This window comes from Eubalaena glacialis, chromosome 3 (assembly GCF_028564815.1).
Source record: "Eubalaena glacialis isolate mEubGla1 chromosome 3, mEubGla1.1.hap2.+ XY, whole genome shotgun sequence".
Taxonomy (NCBI): domain Eukaryota; kingdom Metazoa; phylum Chordata; class Mammalia; order Artiodactyla; family Balaenidae; genus Eubalaena; species Eubalaena glacialis.
The window spans coordinates 123,439,733-123,460,385 of NC_083718.1; the positions used below are offsets into that span (position 1 = coordinate 123,439,733).

Here is a 20,653-nt window from a genome sequence, read left to right on the forward strand (position 1 = left end):
AAAGCCAATTTATCAAAACTGCAGGCAGAGAAGAGAGAGACAGTGCCTTCACAGGATGTGTAAGTATGTATTACAACCATACTGGGCATAGTATATCTGTGTAAAATCAGCCCTTTGGTTTCAGAAATATTGATACTTTGAACATATGAATCTAGCAGAACTAGTGATCTGGTTTTTGAGCTTCTGGAAAAAGCAATTTCATTATTAGTTTGAGTCCATCTTTTTTTAAGGACGGAAGTCCTCTAAAGCAAATCATAAAATTGCTGCTAAAGAATTTTTAATTCAAATGCCTATGAATTAAGGTGGCATGACACGTTTATCCAATTTAAGAAGTAAAGAAGTCAAGAACAAAACCAAACAAATTACCTGATGAAAATTAAGTAATATACTTAATCTTTTTAATTGCCTAAAATGTTTTTTTCCTGTTGAAAATACAGAATCCAATTCATAAGTATGAATTCTGAGATTAGGAGGAAAGCTACACAGAATTACAGTATTAGCTGAAGCCTACTTATGAAGTTCCCAACTGAATTTTAAATATTCCTCTAAAGGATAATACTAAAAATGGATGTTGCAAAATTAAAAATATGTGCAAGGCTTTGTTACGTTTGTTTTATTTAGTGTTAAGATTTAGTCACTGAATCTGGTAAAGGAGTCCTTTCTTAAGGACAAGGGACAAAAAGGAAAGCACTTGCCTCAGTTACTGCAATGGTAGCTTTCACCAGGCATTAGAGTTACCACAACAGCAGGTAGCCATTCAAGTAGCTCACGATTAAAACCGAAGTCAATTCCTTCTTTAGAAAACTGTGAGCCAAACCAATTTGTCAGCAATTGGTATTGGGCAAAAGTACAGATTTCTATCTGCCCTATTGAATAGCTAATTCAAGTTTGTTTTCTGGAAAAACACTAGCCTTAAAAGCCAAACACTTAAGAACACAGACAGACACTTGGCCAGCATCACACTATGGCTTCCGTCCACATTTCATGAAACTAATTGGAGGCCCGAGTCTGTTAGTGCTCTGCATGCATAATAGTTTTGTAGGCCATAAACATATGCTTCTTTCACATGTGTCCTCTTTCAGCATCATCGAGGAATGCTGTAGAAAGTGAAAAATACAAGCTTCATACTTACTGTAAGGGACACATTCATATTGGACCTCAAGATATTTGTATGTGCCAGGACATGGATCAGGAAATACATCTGACCCAGTAACTACTATACACTGTGTTCGATTGTTGCACCTGGAAAACAAAACAAATCAAACTTGTGTAACAATAATGTATTTGTTTATTTTTACTAAAGAAATATAATAGAGAACTGATCCATATTTTCTTCAAGCAACTAGTAGCATAAATTAAAAAATTCAACTGATATTAGGTTGCTGTAAAGAGTTACAAAAGTCCTATTTTCTTTATGTTGTGATATTTCTGTATCATGGGTCACACTGAATTTTAACTGGAAATAAAAAGAAAATCACTAACAGTTCTCTATTCTTTTAGTATACATTTTAATTGGAATTTTTGACATGTTCAACATGTACTGAAAAAAAAGAAACTTACCTGGATACTCACCATAATATTTAAGAATTAAAATTGACTTTAAAATGGTACTGAACAAGAATGGAACTGAACAAAACAGAGTCATAAACTGAATAGCTTGAAAGTAAATTTTGACAACATACTGAAACAAAGGAAGAGCCAGGTTTTAAGCTTATCCTCTAAATCCCGTTTTGTGTTAAGCGTTCTATTACAGGTACTTATACACTCTTGAATACCAGATACCAAGCTAATAGATCACACCTTCCATGCTATGGCCTGCATAAATGACAGAATGAATTTAAAGCATTTAGCATAGTGCGTGGTACATAATACTGAGTGTCTAAGCATTGTGTTACACTTACTATTTTCATAGAGCAATATGCTTATACTATCAACATGATATGACGATGAATTCGGTTTTTCTAAATTAGTACTCCCTGAAATACAACATTAAAAAGAATGTCACTAACATGATGCCTAGAATGTCCTATTTATTCCTATTGGAAGTATTTTCTTATTTTTGTGTTGTCATTAATTCATTGTCATTGAGATTATTAGAATTAAGTTAGAATTCCAGGGCAAGATGATATTTATTTGAGTTCTATGAATTTGTCCAAATGATCCTGTTATAAGCTATATAAAGGCAAGAACCATTTCCTTTATATTTAACTTGATTACAACCCAATGGGATGTAATATTTTCAGGGTTATTATTGTATTTTCTGCTGGTATATAAATTAGGAAGACAAAGCAAGCAGAGCAAGAGCATTTTAACAAAATTTACTTGATAATTTGAATACCAGACATTCTATAGTATATTAAATAACTAGACTCTAGCATGGCAAATAAAGAATGAAAAAGTAGCCCAGTTTTTAGCACAACTAATTCACGGAGGGTGGAAGGAGAACTGTGTTAGAGAGGGGTAGGTATGTAAAGTCATGCACCTTAGAGCCACTTCAACTCAAACCAGGTTGATTCGTCCCTGTAGAGCAGCAAGACCTGAAAACTTCTATAGGATCAAACAGGTAAATTTTATAGGTCAAGGTATAATAAATGAACTTCAAATGGACATTTTAAATATTAAATAAATTATAACTAAAATTGTTTGTACAAATATTAAACTAATGATAACTTTTATCATAATCTGTAATACCTTAATGCCATATTTTTTTAAACATACCATATAAAATAATTTTCAAAAGCACGGATAATGTAAACAATGCAGTGTCACATTCTTATGCAACATCATGTTTTACTCCCCTTATTCCGTATTTCTCTTAAATGGGTTCAATCATTTATAAAAATTTGCCAATGGTTCTCCATTTAGTGTAAATGAATTATTTTAACATGAATAGTGGAACAAATTTTATATCCTAAAATTTTAAACAGCAAATGGATTTAAGATTTCTCAGCAGACCAACGTCTATTGTTTGAACTAATGTTTCATTTTCTTCTTAAATTTTACAGTAACAAGAGTTCACTGCTTCTTTTCAAAGTTTCTTGATCTCAGGAATTCTCAGCTACTAACCTGGTCCCCATCAAAAATTAAAAACTTTAATTTCCTTGCTTGTACTTATTCATACCTACAAAGATCGTCCCTTTATCTCACCCTCACACTTCTCAGAAACAAAGAAATCTAAACTCCTATGAGTTAGATATCCCTTTCATACACTCCTTCTATATATATTTTATAGCCATTAATGAAGCTCTGCCATGTTGTAAATGGTTTTAATATTTATTCAAAATATATTCATGGTAGAAATCCCATAAAACAACAATTCCAGCTGTGGAAAAAAACAAAACAAACAAACAAAAAAAACAATTCCACTCGTGAGTAAACTTTTCATATACTTCATCACCCTTCCCTTCCCATTGGAGCCTCCCTCCCCACCAAACCAGGAACAGGTGAGAGAGAAAGGGGACTGTACTCAAGGTTGAAATAGACCAAGAGCACGAAGGACTTTGGACCAAGGTGAAGAAGGAAGTTGCTCAAAGGATTTGGAAATTTATATCATTTTTTCAAAACTAAAGAACATACTGACGATTTTCCAGGTTTCTTCCCACTGTAAGAGCAGATAAATAAATATGACTTTAAAATGGGATTTGAAATATCTTTTAGTCAATGTCACAGTATGTTGGCAGGAAGTATACAAGGGATAAGTAGTCCTGTTTTCATTATATTTTGTTTAAAAGAAGACAAACACCATAAAATGAAAAATAACTGCTCATATTTACTCTTTTTCTGAACAACTCTGCATTAGTCACCTGACCACAATTACAAGTTCAAATTAATGTCAAAAGCAATTATAATAGTTTATATCAACCACGTAATTTTTAAAATTTCTTTTAATAATCACATTGTACAATGCATTCACTCTAAGACAGCAAAAAGTATTAATTTTAGGTCTGTGTGCTTAAGTAAAATTGAAGGTAAAGAAACTTAATGGAGTTCCTGCAAATACAATTATAAAGATTTCTAGAATTCAGGGCCTCTCAAGATGTCAAAAAGGTTCATTTTATATATCAGAAGTGCAAGAAATTAATCTTGAGGAAAAAAGGAATTTGGGTGCTAAAACAGTAAAGGGTCAGCAAGAAGAGGAACACAAAGGTATGAGAATATCAGATTTGCATACTAGTATCTTGATTCATGGATAAGAAAACCGAAAATTTTAGAGGACCAAATGATGGAAATTATTAAAAATACAGACTATGTAAATTTCTTTATGCAAGTAGCCTTAAGTTTCCAAATACAGAAAGTGTGAGGAAACTAGGGAAAAGGAAATACCCAATGTGAGCTGTTAGTACTAAGAAAAATCTGAAAATTCCTTAACCAATACACTGCTGGTAAGGCTGTAAAACTGTAAACTGCTATCATTCAAGATGATAGGGAAAGAGAAAGCAATTAGCCACAGAAGCAAAGTAAATTCCCACCAACCGCTCAGCTTCAAGTTTTCACTCTAATGAAAATAAAAAGTCACAACTAAGCCAAGAAAGGAAAGGCATTCAGTTGTTTGCATTCTCAGCCCTAAGTGCAGTTCCCCTCATGAGTTTCTCTCTCTTCCTCCAGAAAAAAAGATTTATCAGTTAAGGTATGGTTACATTAACAATTAAAGTATCAGTATATTTTAGTAATACCATGTGGATTCATGATGTTAAAAATTTATATTTTTCCTAAATGTGAAACATAAAAATTCAGTATAAATGAGAACAAGGCAGAAGAGGATAAATAGGGTTTTTTAAATAGGTGGACCTTTAATTATGACTTGAAGGAAATGCAATTACTGTTCATTATAAAGAAACACTTCAACTTCTAAATGATTGATTTTATTTTATTTGGTGTTTGTAAGGCTGCACAGATGAGTGAGGATAGTTAAAGCACTGGTTCTCAAAATGTGGTCCTCAGGCCAGCAGCCCCAGCATCAACTAGGAACTTGTTAGAAATTCATTCTCAGGTCCCACCCAGGACCAACAGCCTCAGAAACTCTGGAGGCTAGTACCCAGCAATCTGTGTTTTAACTAGCGCTGCTGATGATTCTGATTTATGAGGACCACTGGGTTAGAGACAGGTTTAGGTGCTTTAGTAAAGAATAAATTATATATGCGAACACATGCTTTTACTCTATGAAGCTTAATAAAATACAAGTGAAATAGAAAAGCATTTAGTGATGACTATGATTTATGCAGCAAGTACATAATACAGCTTACAATGTTAACATATCTTCTCTTGCTAATTTTAATCATAAGAATCAAGGGTTTTAGTTGCTCTAATGTTGAGCCAGCAGACTAGTTATTTATAAGTTCCTAACCTGAGGGGTCTAAATAAGTACAATTTCTAAGTACATGTATACATCACATGTAAGCCCATTTTCAACAACAGAAGGAAAGTATAATCTTTTCCTAGCTAATGAAAATATCTAACACTAAACAAATCTGGAAATAAAATTTTGGCAATCTGTAAAAATATACTGTGTTCCCTAGAAGGAAGGTATCATTAAAAATAACAAACCAAAACAAGATCCACTATAATCATTGCAAATTTTTCTATAGTCAACCTTTGACTTATTATTCAAATACATTTTAATAAAGTGGCTCAACTATAGGAAAACATTATACTATACAATTGTTTTTAGAAAGAACTCACGGGGCATAAAGGCAGCCCTTGCAAAAATTTACTTCTAAGCAATTTCTGGGATATAATGTATGATTTAATACCACCTACTAAGTTAATGTAAAACTACATACGCACTCAGTCTCAGATCTAAGCGTATGATCATTTTTAATATTCTAACCACATTTCCAAAAATTTCCAAGTTGGCATGTGTAGATAAAAGGCTAAACATTATTTTACATCATTGGTTTAAAAGCACTATTAAAAAAATCACCTATATGTTATTTCTATACATTATTTTAGGTTGCAACTTTCTATCATATTAAATATTTCTTCCTCTAATTTTCTAATCTAAAATATATATAGAATACAACACTCATTCTGAGAATCCCATAGGTAACTAAAATAAATCCAATAATAAATGCTTGGTAACATTAAGTTGAAATACCAGAATAAAAGTATTATATCTCATGTTAATATTCATAAAACTTACATTTTAATCATAAAACCCATCAACCATAACACAGAAAATCCTAAATCCTGCTTTATAGGCCACAGAGCTGCTTTAAATGGAGCAAAAAAAAATCTGAATTTAAAAAATTATTTAAAAATTCATTCCTGTAAGTCTTTCTACTTTAAATGGGAAAAAAAATTCTATTCAAAAATAAAGCTAAATGTACATCTCAAAAGCTGAAGAAAATAAAACAAAAAATTTTGGAGATTAATAGTTTATTAATTTACTTCCCATGCATAAGGAAATACCAATATATTTGCTTATTAGCAAAACTTAGAGTACGATATTTAAAGTCAGTGACATTGTCTAGGTTTGTGCACAGTATGTAAGAGAAAGATACTTTAAGGAATATCTAATGAATCTCTTAACCATCACAATCAGTAGATGGTAAGAAGTTAAAAGTATTATAAGTCTATTTTATCTTCTAGATGTAGTCAATGTTCTCAGGTTTCAACATTAAATTTTAAGACATCCACAATATTTTTTGAAATTAAGATAAATATTGCCAAGAAAAATGTGTAATTGATAAAAATGCATTTTATAAATGTATATTATCATTAATTTACATACTAGTATATGGAAATTATGTATAAATTATCATGCACAGATTAAACAGCAGAATTTGAAGAAACATCTTTTAATTTAGGGGACAGTAGTGCTTCATCACTAATGAAATATTAATAATGCAAACAAACTATTAATATGCTGCTTTTCCTTAATCTTTTAAAACTGTAAATGAAAGAAGGAACAATGCACACGTTATTATAAGCTGAGAATAAGCTGTATGAAAATCACCAGCATAGCATATCGTTGGACTCTGTTCAGAAGCAAAATTATTTGCTAACTGGGGAGATGAGTGTTTAAAAGCAGAGGCTTTAGAATAAAAAAGAATAGGGGTTTTAGTTCCAGCCCTGCTGCTTACTTAACTGTGAGTCCATAAGCAACATATTAAACCTTTCAACCTTAGCTTTCTCACCTGTAAACCATAATACCCTCTTTAGAAGTTTGTCGTTAAGGTTAAATAAGATAATGCAGGCAAACTCTTTGCACAATCCCTTAACAAATATGGATTACCAACAACAACAAAAATATCAGTAATAAGAGTATTACTCCTTTATATGAGATGGACATAGATTTGCAAATCTTAAAGGGGCAGAACATCTTTTGTTCTTCCAGAGTATTCCCTATATTTCCCATATGATTTCCTATGTACAGCTTTAAAAACAGGCTGAAGTATTCATGCAAATTTGTTTCCTTTCCAATTCTAATTTTGAATTGTACAATGCCCAACAAATTGCTTTTACTCTTCTTTTGATTATCTTACGCTCACTATTACACTTTACCAAGTGCAAAGTATGGTGATGAGATTCCATGTGTAATCTATTGTGAGAGGTGTTTTAATCAATAGTCTTGTTCTGCTGATTAAGCAGGGGCTTCTGTTTTGGCAAGATAACATTAGTTTCTCCAGTCATGCTCCAAAAACCATTGGGAATCTTCAACAGATCATTAGATATGCTATAATAAAGCTTTGGTACATTCTTTTTTTCTTCCTTAAATTACTTCTTCACTGTCCCATCTTTCCTCATCTCGGTGGCACTGCATTATTATTGCATCTCCCCTGAAACTTGCACTAGAGCTATGTCTCCAGGCCATAGGATGCCATTTTCAATAGAAGCTTCTGCTTGAAAATATAAATTAAGAAAATTTCATTATCTCCTGCCAGGGGCCATTATTCACCACAGTTCTAAGGAAGATTAAAAATGCAAAATCTACCAACTTGAACAAATACTCCAGCATTCAACAGAAAAGCTTAGTATATCATGACAGAAACTAAAAATTAATGTTTGCTGAAATTTGGAGTCATCCTCTACAATTAGTCCAATTCTTTATTGAGAATGTCTGTTCAGTGAAGACTGCGTCAATAATTTCAGTCTCTTAGTGGCATCTGTTATTTTTTTAAATTCAATTATAAAATACTAGCAATAACAGGTCTGTTTCTTTCCTGAGCTCCCTTCTGTCTTAGTTAAAACTGCTTACTTTTTGGAGATGAAATAAATGCTTTCAAGGTACTAGGGAAACATGTAATGATATCTCTTTCCCAAGTGCCAAATATAAACAGAACATTCACAGGGGTACTGTGGAAGTTTAAACCACATCCACATGGGGAACTATATCGTCTAACTGAATAGAACATCTACAGTTGATGTTATAAACCTATTCTCTAACTAATGGACTAGAAATGATATTCATTTTTGAGCCTCAATTACCAAAAAAAATATCATATGTCAATAAGTAAATTTTATTCTCTTCAAGTACACAAATTTTTTAAATTTAGAAACATTACCACAGAGGGCAAAAAAGAAAAGGAAAATAAAGAAAAAAGGTCACTGTCAACCTATACATTTTTATTGGAAGTGACTATATGCCTGGCACATAACAGGAATTCAGTAGTTGTTTTTGAATGAATGAAATAATGATGAATGGTTAGCCTGACTACTGCTGCTTGTAAATAAACACAGTTATTAGAAAATAAATATCAGACGTCCAATTCTGTTTCAATCAGCTGTACCTGATTCTCAGAGAATTCTGTCAATTTGGAAGCAGTTTTGTATCATGAAAGCCAATAATACAACACTAAGGAGACACATCTATTTAAGGGGTGGAGGAAAAAGTACCCTTTAGCTTCCAAATAACTTTTTCATGCGCTAACAATTCCAAATGACCAAGGAATGAATGCAGTACTCTAGGCACTAGAACCCCTGTCTTTTTTGAGTCCAAATTTACAATAAATTTTTATACACATAGTAGATTACCTTAAAACATGAATAGTTAAGTTCCTAAGTAAATTTGCTCAAACAAAGTAATCAAATAAACTGGGGGGATAAAAAGAAGTTATGCTCCAGGATACAAGGTTATAATCATCTTCACAGATGACAGAGGGAAACTGAGTTGAATGTTGTCAAGCCTTTTTTAAAACTGTGTAATGAAATCCCCTTTTATCATCTAAACTTCCATTCTGTAGAGCTAAGGAAAGTGGTCCTGCATTTTTAAAATATTTATTAATGATGATTTGTAAGCCTAACTAATTGCTAGGTAAACATAACATCAGGAAGCTAAATGATGTGTAATTAATGTGGTAAAAAAGAGGTGTTCTGAAGTAATGTTCCCATTTGTCACATAACTATGTTCTCATAATTTATTTAATAATTTGTGTATTGTAGAAGATTTCTATCCATCATATAGTATTTAATTCTTTAGGCATGTTAGGATATTATACTCTAAGCATTATAATATTGTATTATTTAAAGTGTTTTAAAATCCTTGAAACAAAGTTGAATTATTGAACTAAAGTTGCTACCCGAAATCTCTAGGAAAATACTCTTGAATACTGATACACGCATGGATACATAATTTGGAAAAAATAAATAATATTAATTTTATTCCATTCAGTTTCCTATATACTGGTGTTTTCAAAAATTTGAAATATAGTCCTAATTTTTTAAAAATTGCAACTATAATTAAATCTTTACAACTGTATTTGAAAAAAAGTATAGAAGAAGTCAATTTATTATTTAAATAACTATAAGCAAGAATACAAAATATCTGTCTGGACTATCGATATATAAACATAAACCTATTTGACTGAAAAAGTGTATAGTATGTAACAAATAGAAAGCCAAAAAAATAAGTATCAGTTAACCTACAGCAAATCAACAAAAGTTTGAAATAAAATCCTGTGTAGGCTCATATCCAGAAGGTTGTCGTCATTCTAGTTTTCAGTATGTTGAAAACAGGAATAACATGAAAGTGATACCTTCCATAATCAGTTTGTGTCAGGAATTAAAACCACAAAGTATGCATACTTTAATATTTATAGTTAAATTGGCATCTTAGAAACTCAAAAAAATTCTCAAAAATTCCACATTAATTACTAAAATTAGGATTTTGAAATGACAATGCTGATTTTCTAAAAACAACTTTCTATGTTTTACAAACCTTTGAAATTCCTTGCAGTTTTTACTGGACCTTGGGGTCAGTTTAATGCAAATTAGGTTGGACTCACTCAGAGCCTTATTAATCCAGTACAAAATCTCTTGTTTGCAGAAATGCACATTCAACATAAATGCACTTGCTTTTATTAGCAAAATAAGAAATATTTATTTACAAAGCATGCCACTGAGACTAAATTTCATTCACAGGGTCATCAGGTCTAACTACTTAATGAAAGGAACAAGATAATTCAAGTGGGGATAAAAGCTATAAAATTTTGGAATACTTTAAAAATATTGCTTCTGAGTCCAAATTTTCAAGACCTCTGCTTTTAATAATTTAAAAAATTATTATGACCTGTATCAATTAGGAGCAATTATTTTTAAAAATGTTAACCTACTACAGTTTGCACTTGCAGAAACTATCACATTTTTAACAAGGGAAATGGGATATCGCTATGGGATGCCCTAGTTAGATTAAATTAGCAAGAAACTTGTTACCAGACCATATAAAAGACACACCATAATAAGACATGACCTTTCAGAGCCTTGGAGCCAATCTGTGATGCTTTTCCTTCCTGTAACCCTTGCTAATTATCTGCAAAGTTACAGACCCTTTTGTCGTGGGTTATTTTTCTTCAAATTGTGAGGGGATTTTTGGTTTCTAAATATTTAATTAGTCTTGTTATGATATGAGAATTGTACATGCCAAGCACTTTGATTTTCATACTCTATTCCTTCTAATTATCCTCAGATTTAGATTGGTCATCCCAAATCTTTTCCTTTTGTAATTATTTACTTCTTAAAGATCATTCTGTGAAGAAATATGTTCACCCTTATGGCTCTTCTTTTCCACAAATGGCTTTTCTGGTCCATTAATTACCCGCTCAGAAGATTAGAGTTTGAAATAATGTAAAAGAACCTGCAACTAAAAGGAGTTTTACAGTGCAAAACTGAGTAAACTAGATTTTTGTTGTTGCTATTTTAAATTCACCTTAAAGATAACTCCCTTGGTTTAGATGTGATTTTGACAAACAGGAAAATTATGCCATAAATATTTTTTTTCTGCCTCCCAACATGTTTCATGGGATGTCATTTAGTCAGTATTATAAATCTCTGCCTATAAAAGAAATGCATCTCTAGTCTAATTGACAGCTAATATAATTTCCTCTTTTACAGACCTCACTTTGATTATAGCACAGCAATGAATGTTCACAGAACTTCCTATGTAATCAAAATGAAAGCATAGACATAAAATCATAAGACTTTTGGTGATGTAGCTTTTAAAAATTTACCATCTATGCAAAAGTTAAGACAAAGTACAACTTTTTGTTAAAGTACTTACGCAATTCAGGAATTTTTTCCATTTTTTATTAAAATGACAACGTTCTATAAGTGCTTGGGTTTTTTAACCAAGAGGCAAGAAAGCACAGCTATTCTTTACCGAAAATGAATTTTCAGTATGAAATCTTTCATGACTTTTAGTACTATTATTTCCTCATCAAACTTGTTTTTCAGTTAAGTGCACTTTTCTTATTATTACTTTTGTTTTACAGTAATTTATTTTCCTCATGCAACTTGTAAATATTTTGGTAGTAAAATATGTGACATAGTTTATAAACAAGCATATAGGAATGCTTTGTGTAAAAGGGGATGTGAAAGGACAAGTGAGCAATATCTTAATAGTATGAACAAGTGAGCAATATCTTAATAGCATTCATACTATGAATAGTATGAACTTCATAGTATAAATTAATGTTGGAGGAGAGGGAAATACATAGAGTTAATGGTCGACAAAGTGAAAACTCTCATTCGGAAAACAAAATGCTATGCAATTATTCCGTAAGTCATGAATCTTTTTTTATTAATTATCTGATATTAACTTTGTGCCTCATAAAAACCACTATCTGTGCTTTCCTTATGTTGTTCTTTCTAATTTAAAAAGATGTATCTGAACTGAATTCCCACGGAAATTACTGTCAATACACTTCTTGAACGATTTCTTCCTTATACAAAGAACCATTTGAAGGATCTTGTCTCTGAGGTAGAACATTTTTAGAACCTAGGACACTAGTCTGAGGAACTCCTATTTTCCAACTCACAGTGATGCCCTTTATGCAAGCCTAAGAAGCACACACATTTGCAGGAAGCATCTGCTAAGGAGGAGGTATAGAGAAGGCCAACACATAAACTACACTGGCCAAACAGTATTAAATTCTTCCCCAATTTCCCGAACCTGAAGTGATCTTTCTCTCCTTTCCAGTAACTGTCTATATAATTAATTAGGCAATTAATCATATTCTGCTTTGTGGCTCTCTTCTGTATTTTGCATAAAATTGTTATTTAACTCACCAAGTATTTTCCATGTTAAAATTAAGCTGTAAACTCCTTGCGTTTCTGTTTATATTCTTTTCCAAACACCCCAAAGAGTGCTAGGCACTTCATCGTAACAGGTCTCATACCATGAATGCCTTTTAGTTGTTTCTAGGACCCTAGTCTTACCTCTCCAGTTAGATGTTGTTAGGCTTCTTTTAAATTCCTTGGAATGCCTAGTCCTATTTAGGGCAAGAAGTGCTCATTCAATAAATACTTCCTAAATTGGAATTCTCATTCTTCTATATTTTATTGAGGGTTTTTTAATTGAAGGAACAACTCAAAATGTCCTGTTGATACATACCACTGTTGTCTCCCTTAATAAAAACTGCAGAAATTTTGTACAGATGTTTACCGAACTGTTCTGTAAGACAAGAGATGAGAAACAGTAAAGGCAAAAGACTGGAACCACAGACTCTTGGGATACTCTTAGCAGTAGAGCAGGTGTGGAAGGCTAAAAATAATCCTTAATACCCATTATCTGAATATAAATAACCTAATCTATCAGAGAATTATAAAGAGGTGGATATTCTGTGGTTCATACACTCTCAAAATTAATGGAGTCTCACCTGACGATAAATATATGGCAAATTTCACTGGCTTACTTCTGATAAATCAGAACTAATCTTTAATCGTGACAAAATATTCATAATCTAATCCTTTTATCAAATTGACTATCACTGCTGGAGTCTCATGTGTTTGCACAATTAAAAACCCCGTGTTAGCTGTATATAATAAGGTATTACATTTGATGCAAATCCTTTTCTATTGAAATAAATGCCAAGCTGACAGCAGGAAGAAGCTGATAAGAAAACAACAAGGCATTGCTGATGGCATTCTCAATAACTGAATACCTACTCGTAAGCATCCAGTCTACAGCGTACTACCAAAAGTGCTCCTTTTTTAAAAAGCACAGATCAAGGGAAGTGTCCTCTGCTACATCTCAGTCACAAAGGCAAGAAATTATCTAAAATCAGATAGATAAATGATATATAAATAGACAGAAAGGAAGAAAGGATGGAAGGAAGGAAGGAAATGATAATTTTATATCCACCTGTGGTTCTGGCACTAGAAACAGTGATACATGACATTATCTGCTGCTATATCCTAGTTATAGGAATACCTACAACTTTGAAAGCATTGTGATACACTAATTATACCACATCCAAACAATATCTAAGTAGAAGAAAATAAACAAATGGATATGAACTTACGTATTACTGTTCTCTGCTATAAAAAGAGTGAACTCCTTGTTTTCAGAGTCAGTATGAAGGGCTTAAAACCCTAGTGTTATCTTCTATATTGACATTACAGAGTTAAAAACAATTTTTAAAATATAGTATCTTATAGAACTATTCCATAATTTTGAGAAATATAAAGAACACAATCTTTGAAAAATCCTTTCCTCCGAAGTCTAAGTGCAAGAAAAGAATTCAGAATACCCAAAAGGAAGAAGAAAGTTAATGAGATGGGACATGGTAAAGAAAGTTTAAAGGAGTGAGGACAGAAGTTGAATAAATCCTTTAACAGTTACTTAGTACTCCCTCAACAAATAGTACAATTTTCCCACTTCATGCCACTGCTTATCGCTTTCCCTTCTCTATCAGTTTTTAGAAATGTACTGTGCTATCTGAGAGATTTGGTATCATAGTTATTTCTATATATATTTCATCTTCTTCACCAGATTATAATATCTTGGAGAGGTGAGTGTCTGTTTTAAGAATCTTTGAACCACGTCTATAACACTGTGCTTTATTCTAAAATGTATTAACTTCATAAACACCAGTCCATACACTTAAAAATGTATATTCTTACCAGTTGTTCACAAATATCTTTAGAGTGTTTGACACATTAGCTTGCCCACCATACCACTCAGTAATTATTTGGAGGCATAAATCAATGAATGAAAGATAAAGATATAATTTTCAGAAGTCAAGCACAGTTCCATAACCAGGATATAAACCAAAGTAAAACTTCTCTGATTTACGTGGTTTGTAAAAGTTTCTAACAGTTGACGGTAGAAGGCTTCCATTCCATGTAATACTCCTAGCTTGAATTAGCTTCAAATCAGTAACCTGTCTGAAAAGCTCAGTTCATCGTGAGCTATAAAATGTTAGACTCAAGAGCTTTAAATACCACTAACACCATGTACAGGCTTGAGAGTACAGGGCTGTGTGCTGCGAAGCAGCAACACTGCTCTTCTGAAAACTAACATGTACTCTTAAGCCACAGATATAAACAGGGTAAGCATATTAAGTAATGAATGACCAGGAAAACATCTTTATCACTGCAGATTAAAGACACAATGTATACCTAATTACACTACACACATTAAAATCTATTATGCTATTTTAAGATTTTTAATGTCTTACAAAAATTACAGCTAAAATAATAAGATTATCCTAATTTAATAAACCGTATCTGAAGTTGCACATTTTATAGCTAATTTTAGCATTATTTTTATTTACAAAAAGTAGTCTAATACTTAAAGTAGTACATTCACACATAACATTACATATTTTATGTTAGAAATAACAGTCATTTCTTAAGTATATTTGATATGTCATTATTATGGAAAAGAAACACTGTTAAGATCTTGCTACCATTCTTATCTTTGACCCTTCAACTTTTCCATTTCAGCAACCTCATTAATGTCAAAATGCCATTAGAATGTCTGCCCACTTTTAAATCTCTACAGCCTGGGCAAGGCAAAATCTTTTGGGTTCAATCAGGAATGCTTTCTTTTTGTATTCAACTAAAAAGCAGAATAGCATCACAAAGGTCAGCCTATTACCTTGATTAAAGAAAAAGGACCACATGACAAAGATAAACCTTACAACGTAAAATGCCATGTTTTAGACCTGAATTGGGCATTTTTAAAATTTGCTTTAAAACCATTTTAGTTTTTGATTGTCAGATTCCTATAATGTATGTAACCAATACCACTGACAGGACTTGTTTTTATATCAGTACCTTCCTTAGGTTGGGTAACACGGCAAGCAGAATTTGAGCCAGGAGCTCTGAGAGGCTTATAATGCTCTTAGAGCTATCAGTGTGGCCATGAGTGAAGCAGGATTGGGTAGAGTGAGAAAGGCCCAGCAAATTCCTCAGGGAGGGAGCTCTGAGGTTGGGAGAACCCTTCAGAGATGTCTCAAAATGAAGCAAAAGATGAGAAGGCCAAGCCTTTGTACTCTGGCATTCAATGAGGGCTGCCTCTAGGCAGAAGGATTTAAGATCCCTTCAGCCCATGGCAGTTCCTGGGCAGGGACTCACTGTGAGCCCATCTGCTGGCAACTCCCTTGGCAGCTGGGGGGAAAAGGGCCTGATCTGAAGGGGGAATGTGGAGGGCATACCACAACATCCACTGCAACACTGTAATGGTGTAAAGAGTTTAATGGACTGTTTTCAAAAACAGGTCTTTTAATACCACTTCTCATTGTCACGGGTTTTATTGTATTTTATCTTCCTGTACATACTGACATGTCAATACTGTTTACTAAGGGATATTCAGTGGGTTTCCTATACAGCAATGAACCTGAACAGGCAGCTTTTAATTGGCCCACATAGGAAACCACATTACTATTAATTTCACAGCTACAGCATAAAACAAAACCATTGCTTCTCAAATTCTAGAGCAATTAGACCTCTCGGCTATTTGGCTAACTCTGCTTCATGATACCCAATGCAGTTAATTATATTTTTTGATGTTAATAGTCTCTGTCAGTCTCAAGCATAACTTCTCTTTGATGAATATTTAAATTATGTTTGAATAAAAAATAATCTTGGTTACATTTCATATTCAGTGATCATCACAGCTTAATAAAGGTCTACTTGTCAAGGGTTGAAATAAATGGCAATGCACATATAAAGGTTCTAAATCAATGTATCAGATAATATACCTGTAATGACCATTATCTATATCTCAATCCAACATACCCGTTTATATACATTTTTAAAAGGTATAGTCTCATTCACATAATAACTCACAGTTAGAGTTCAAAAGTTACTTATAAACAGTCTTTTAAATTATATATACAGAATTCCATGAATTAACGATGAGAACATCTTAGGACTGCGTCATAAGATAATTTAATGTATGGAATAAAATTACCGAATTTTAAAATGTCCTAGAAAATTCAGCATTCATTCTCTTTCCTCCTCTTGCTGTATTGTTTTAGAAAGTTCTAAGAGTAATAATAAAAAAAAGGCTTTGACTTACTAAAAGATTTTTTGATTATAAATGTTATAGAAATTTACTGAAATCATTACTTACTAATCATTAATGATTACTATGAAATCATCACACAGTAATTTAAAAATAATATTTTTCTCCACATAAAGGTTTTAATAGGAGTGGGAGGTGAGGGTGAAGGAAACTTCCCAAACTGGGGAATTGGGAGAGTAGGAAGAAAGTATAAAAGTAAAGCTCATTAGTATAATTTCTTGAAAGTTTGTTTAAAAATCATGTAGTTTAAAAACTCCCTTAGTTTAGTCTATATTATAATAGTAAGGTTTTAAACCAAGCATTTATTTAACATAAACTGTGAAAATGGGTTTTTCTATCTCAGCTCTTTTACTGAATGAATAAATATTTTATCTACTTAATTAAATAAATTAATAAATTGATTTGTTAAATTTTTTTAATTTTTCACTTTCTTCTCTGAAACCCTAAATCTTTGGAGATTAAAGATAAAGGAGACAAAATGAGATAAAATTAAAAAGATACAAAGAAATATCCTAAAATGTACACACCAACCTAAGACTGTCTAGTGGAACACTGTGCCAATTTCAAGAAACTAACACATTATAAATAAAAATAGCAGGGGTGGCTTCAAGTTTTGTAAGGTCTCCAGCTTATAACACTTAGGGGTACCAATTTAAGGAAAAAAATAGAAAAAAATTACAAGTAGAAAATAAGGTACCAAAGTGAATACTTATTTAGAAAAAAAAAAAAGGGCAACCACAACAAACAACACAAATTTTCAGAAAGCCTAAAAGTATCACAAGTAACAAAACCCAGAAAACTAAAAAACATTTAAGTAATTTAATTGCCTCCTATTCCTTTACAATTCTTTCCTTAATAATTTTTTCACCATGTATCTTAGGATTGTCTCTTCACAATTTCATAGTGTCACTTTCTATAATTTTGCTTTTCCTCCTAAACAGCTGATCAAAATTTATTTTTCATTATTGATGGTTTGGATACTTTAGGCATGTACCTACAATGTCACAGGTGCTCATGTGCATTGAAGCGCTACAGCCTGTGCTCCACAGACACAGGTATTCTGATACATTCTGTTTTATATGATACTCATTAAAAGGGGAGAACAGTATGGGGCATTTACAATTGTCAGTACTACCTTTGGATATGTTCTCTGTGTACTACTGTATATAATCCACCACGAATATACAGGAGAGAACTTCTGTTTTGATTAGTTATCTATAAGAACCCTTTAATGACTGAAAGAATTTTCCAGTCTAGCTTCTGGTTCCACTTATTCCAAACATTATTTCTCCACACCTGGCCACATATGCCAGGTGCCATGGGACACTTTTAAACTGTAATATGACATCTGGCCTTGCACATTTACGTCACAATCAGTAAGGCAGTATAATGAGTAATAGGAGTACTTCTAGAGGCCAGTTCTTCACCAGAATAGCTAACAATAACTAAACTGTACATGAGTGTCTACAAGCCACATAAAGATACCCCCACTAAACTCAAACTGAATTTATCACCAACTGAACCTCCACTTAACAGAATCCCCAAATGCTCTTAGCTACCCCTAAGCAACCATAAATGAGGGGAATTGTAAGAGAGAAGTCAGAGAATGAAACCAAAACCTTAAAAGATGGTGTTTAAATATCATACTTCAGCAAATTTTACAAAAACATGACCCTGTGAGCCCACTGCTAGGGACCCTGAGAATGCCTTGGAAGAGGCCTGTGCAAGCAAAAGGCTCTGACATTAAAGATTCATTACTGGCTTCATGATAAATCCACCTTTAGAAACAGTACTTTTTTCACAAATTACAGTTGAATTCATTAAAAATGACAGACCTATAGTCTGAAAAACAGAAAACTATCTTGAGATTGACAACTTATACAGAGTGACTCTCATTTCAGACATTATCTTCAAGGCCGTGGGGCATTCTAAAACCATGTCTTTATTGGTTGCATACGACATGTGAAGAAATATTGGGAGAACTGCAACACATATTAGCTACACGATACACTTGATTGGTTTATATGAAATAAATATTAAGATTACAGAATTGCTCACTTCTTTGTATTTCTTCAAAACTAGATTTTTCCTAGAACCATCTGAGAGATGTTAGCTCTCATCCTAATTGTGGAATAGCAAACAGCACTAAAAACTGTAACTAAATTGCTATAAGATATTTAAAAAAAATAGTAAGTAAAAAGAATAAGTCTCTAAAATCTGTAAGACATAAATATTAGTAAAATGCTATCAGAAATCTAATTACCCACAATAATTTTTCTTAGGCAATATACAAAGTAGATATCCATACTGGTGTTTTCTGTTATTGCTTTTGTTGTTAATATAGTATAGATGTGCAATCTCATTATATAATATATGGAAAAATTAATAGGGCCATAATAAATGACAGTTTAAGCTGTTTTTAAGCGATTGATATCAAATCTTTTTCTCTCTTCATTTAATAAAATTAGTCAATAGAGTATATTATGAATGATACCGACTCACAATTTCTATCCCGTTTTTGACGTGGCAAAGTCAAGCAGCTAAGCTGCTAGTAAGAAAATAAAACAAGGATTTATAGTAAACCAACAATTAAAAATATTTTCTCTACCAAATAACATATAGGCAATTTTTTTTAACTTAATTAGAAATCTCAGTAAAATAAAAAGGATAATGAGAATGGAAAATTCTCAACTTTACTCAAAATTATATTTTGTTATTATTTATGACATAATAAAATGTATAAAATAATAAACAGTATATTTTCAGACAGTGGAATTATTCCAAAGCTTCAATGAATACATAAATTTATTTCCTGGTAATAAAAATGCCTATATGAACTGCATAAGATAAATAATTCCAAATTCTTAAGTGAACTTACAATTCATAATTTGTTTTTAATTTTTTATACTGGTAGAAAATATGCTTTATATTACAGTTCAGTAGCATTTATCTAAGAGTTTTTCGTAAGAGGAGAAAACAGAAGAAAAAGCCATATCCAAAGGAAAGATAGTGGCTATGTCTTGATTTGAAACTCTAAAATAAAATTTTATTTCTATTCTTTACAACTGTGATTAAACAACTATATTTACTTGTTCCAAGTATAACTTTTTAAAAGGATGCTTGTAAGTCATATTTATATACTGACTCTAGTAGTATGACTTCAGAAAGCAGATACACACTAAAAAGAAATCATACTTAGGTACAAAACAAAGTACTCAAATGAGTATTTGAAAATAGTCTTATGTAAACAGATTTAGTGTGCTTTCATCTAGTTATTTAACATTTGATTGTCCAATACATTGTAGTAATATAATGCTGAATTAGACCTGGTTTCTGTCACTTAATAAATTAATTTGTTTAAATTTACTTTGTAAATAGAAACCCATGTTTAGTGTGTAGTAGAGAATGTTCTAAGGGAGTATAGATCTACAAGGTATATGACAATACTTGTACTACTGAAATACCACTGTCATCTCATCCATAACACTCACCTCTCAAATGAGAAAGCTGGCATAAGTGATAACTGAGACTATGAAAAGATTATTATAACATTAAAATTCAAATGGATATTCATATTCACTTTTATTTATTCTCCTCTCCACTTTAGTTTCAAAAATAAAAGAGATATGGGAACATATGTATATGTATAACTGATTCACTTTGTTATAAAGCAGAAACTAACACACCATTGTAAAGCAATTATACTCCAATAAAGATGTTAAAAAAAAATAAAAAATAAAAACCACTTATAATAATAAAAACACCAGAGTTTAAATGAGATATGTCTTTACTTTTAAAAACTATATTCCCTATCTCTCATCTGACAGTAGCTGTCCAAAAATAAAATCAAATTCAAACTTTCATGGTATTATTTAGGGCTCTTAATTTCACTGAATAATCCTTAGG

At 32.0% G+C, this 20,653-nt stretch overlaps 1 protein-coding gene across 9 annotated transcripts in view; it reads right to left on the reverse strand.

Moving 5' to 3' along the window:
* Positions 1-20,653, reverse strand: part of ADGRL2 (adhesion G protein-coupled receptor L2) — a 180,063-nt gene that overhangs the window by 52,697 nt on the left and 106,713 nt on the right. For all 9 annotated transcript variants that reach the window (XM_061183963.1, XM_061183959.1, XM_061183962.1 and 6 more), the window contains one exon: positions 1,133-1,242. In XM_061183963.1, coding sequence (XP_061039946.1) covers positions 1,133-1,242 — 110 coding nt within the window. The remainder of the gene's footprint in view (positions 1-1,132; positions 1,243-20,653) is intronic.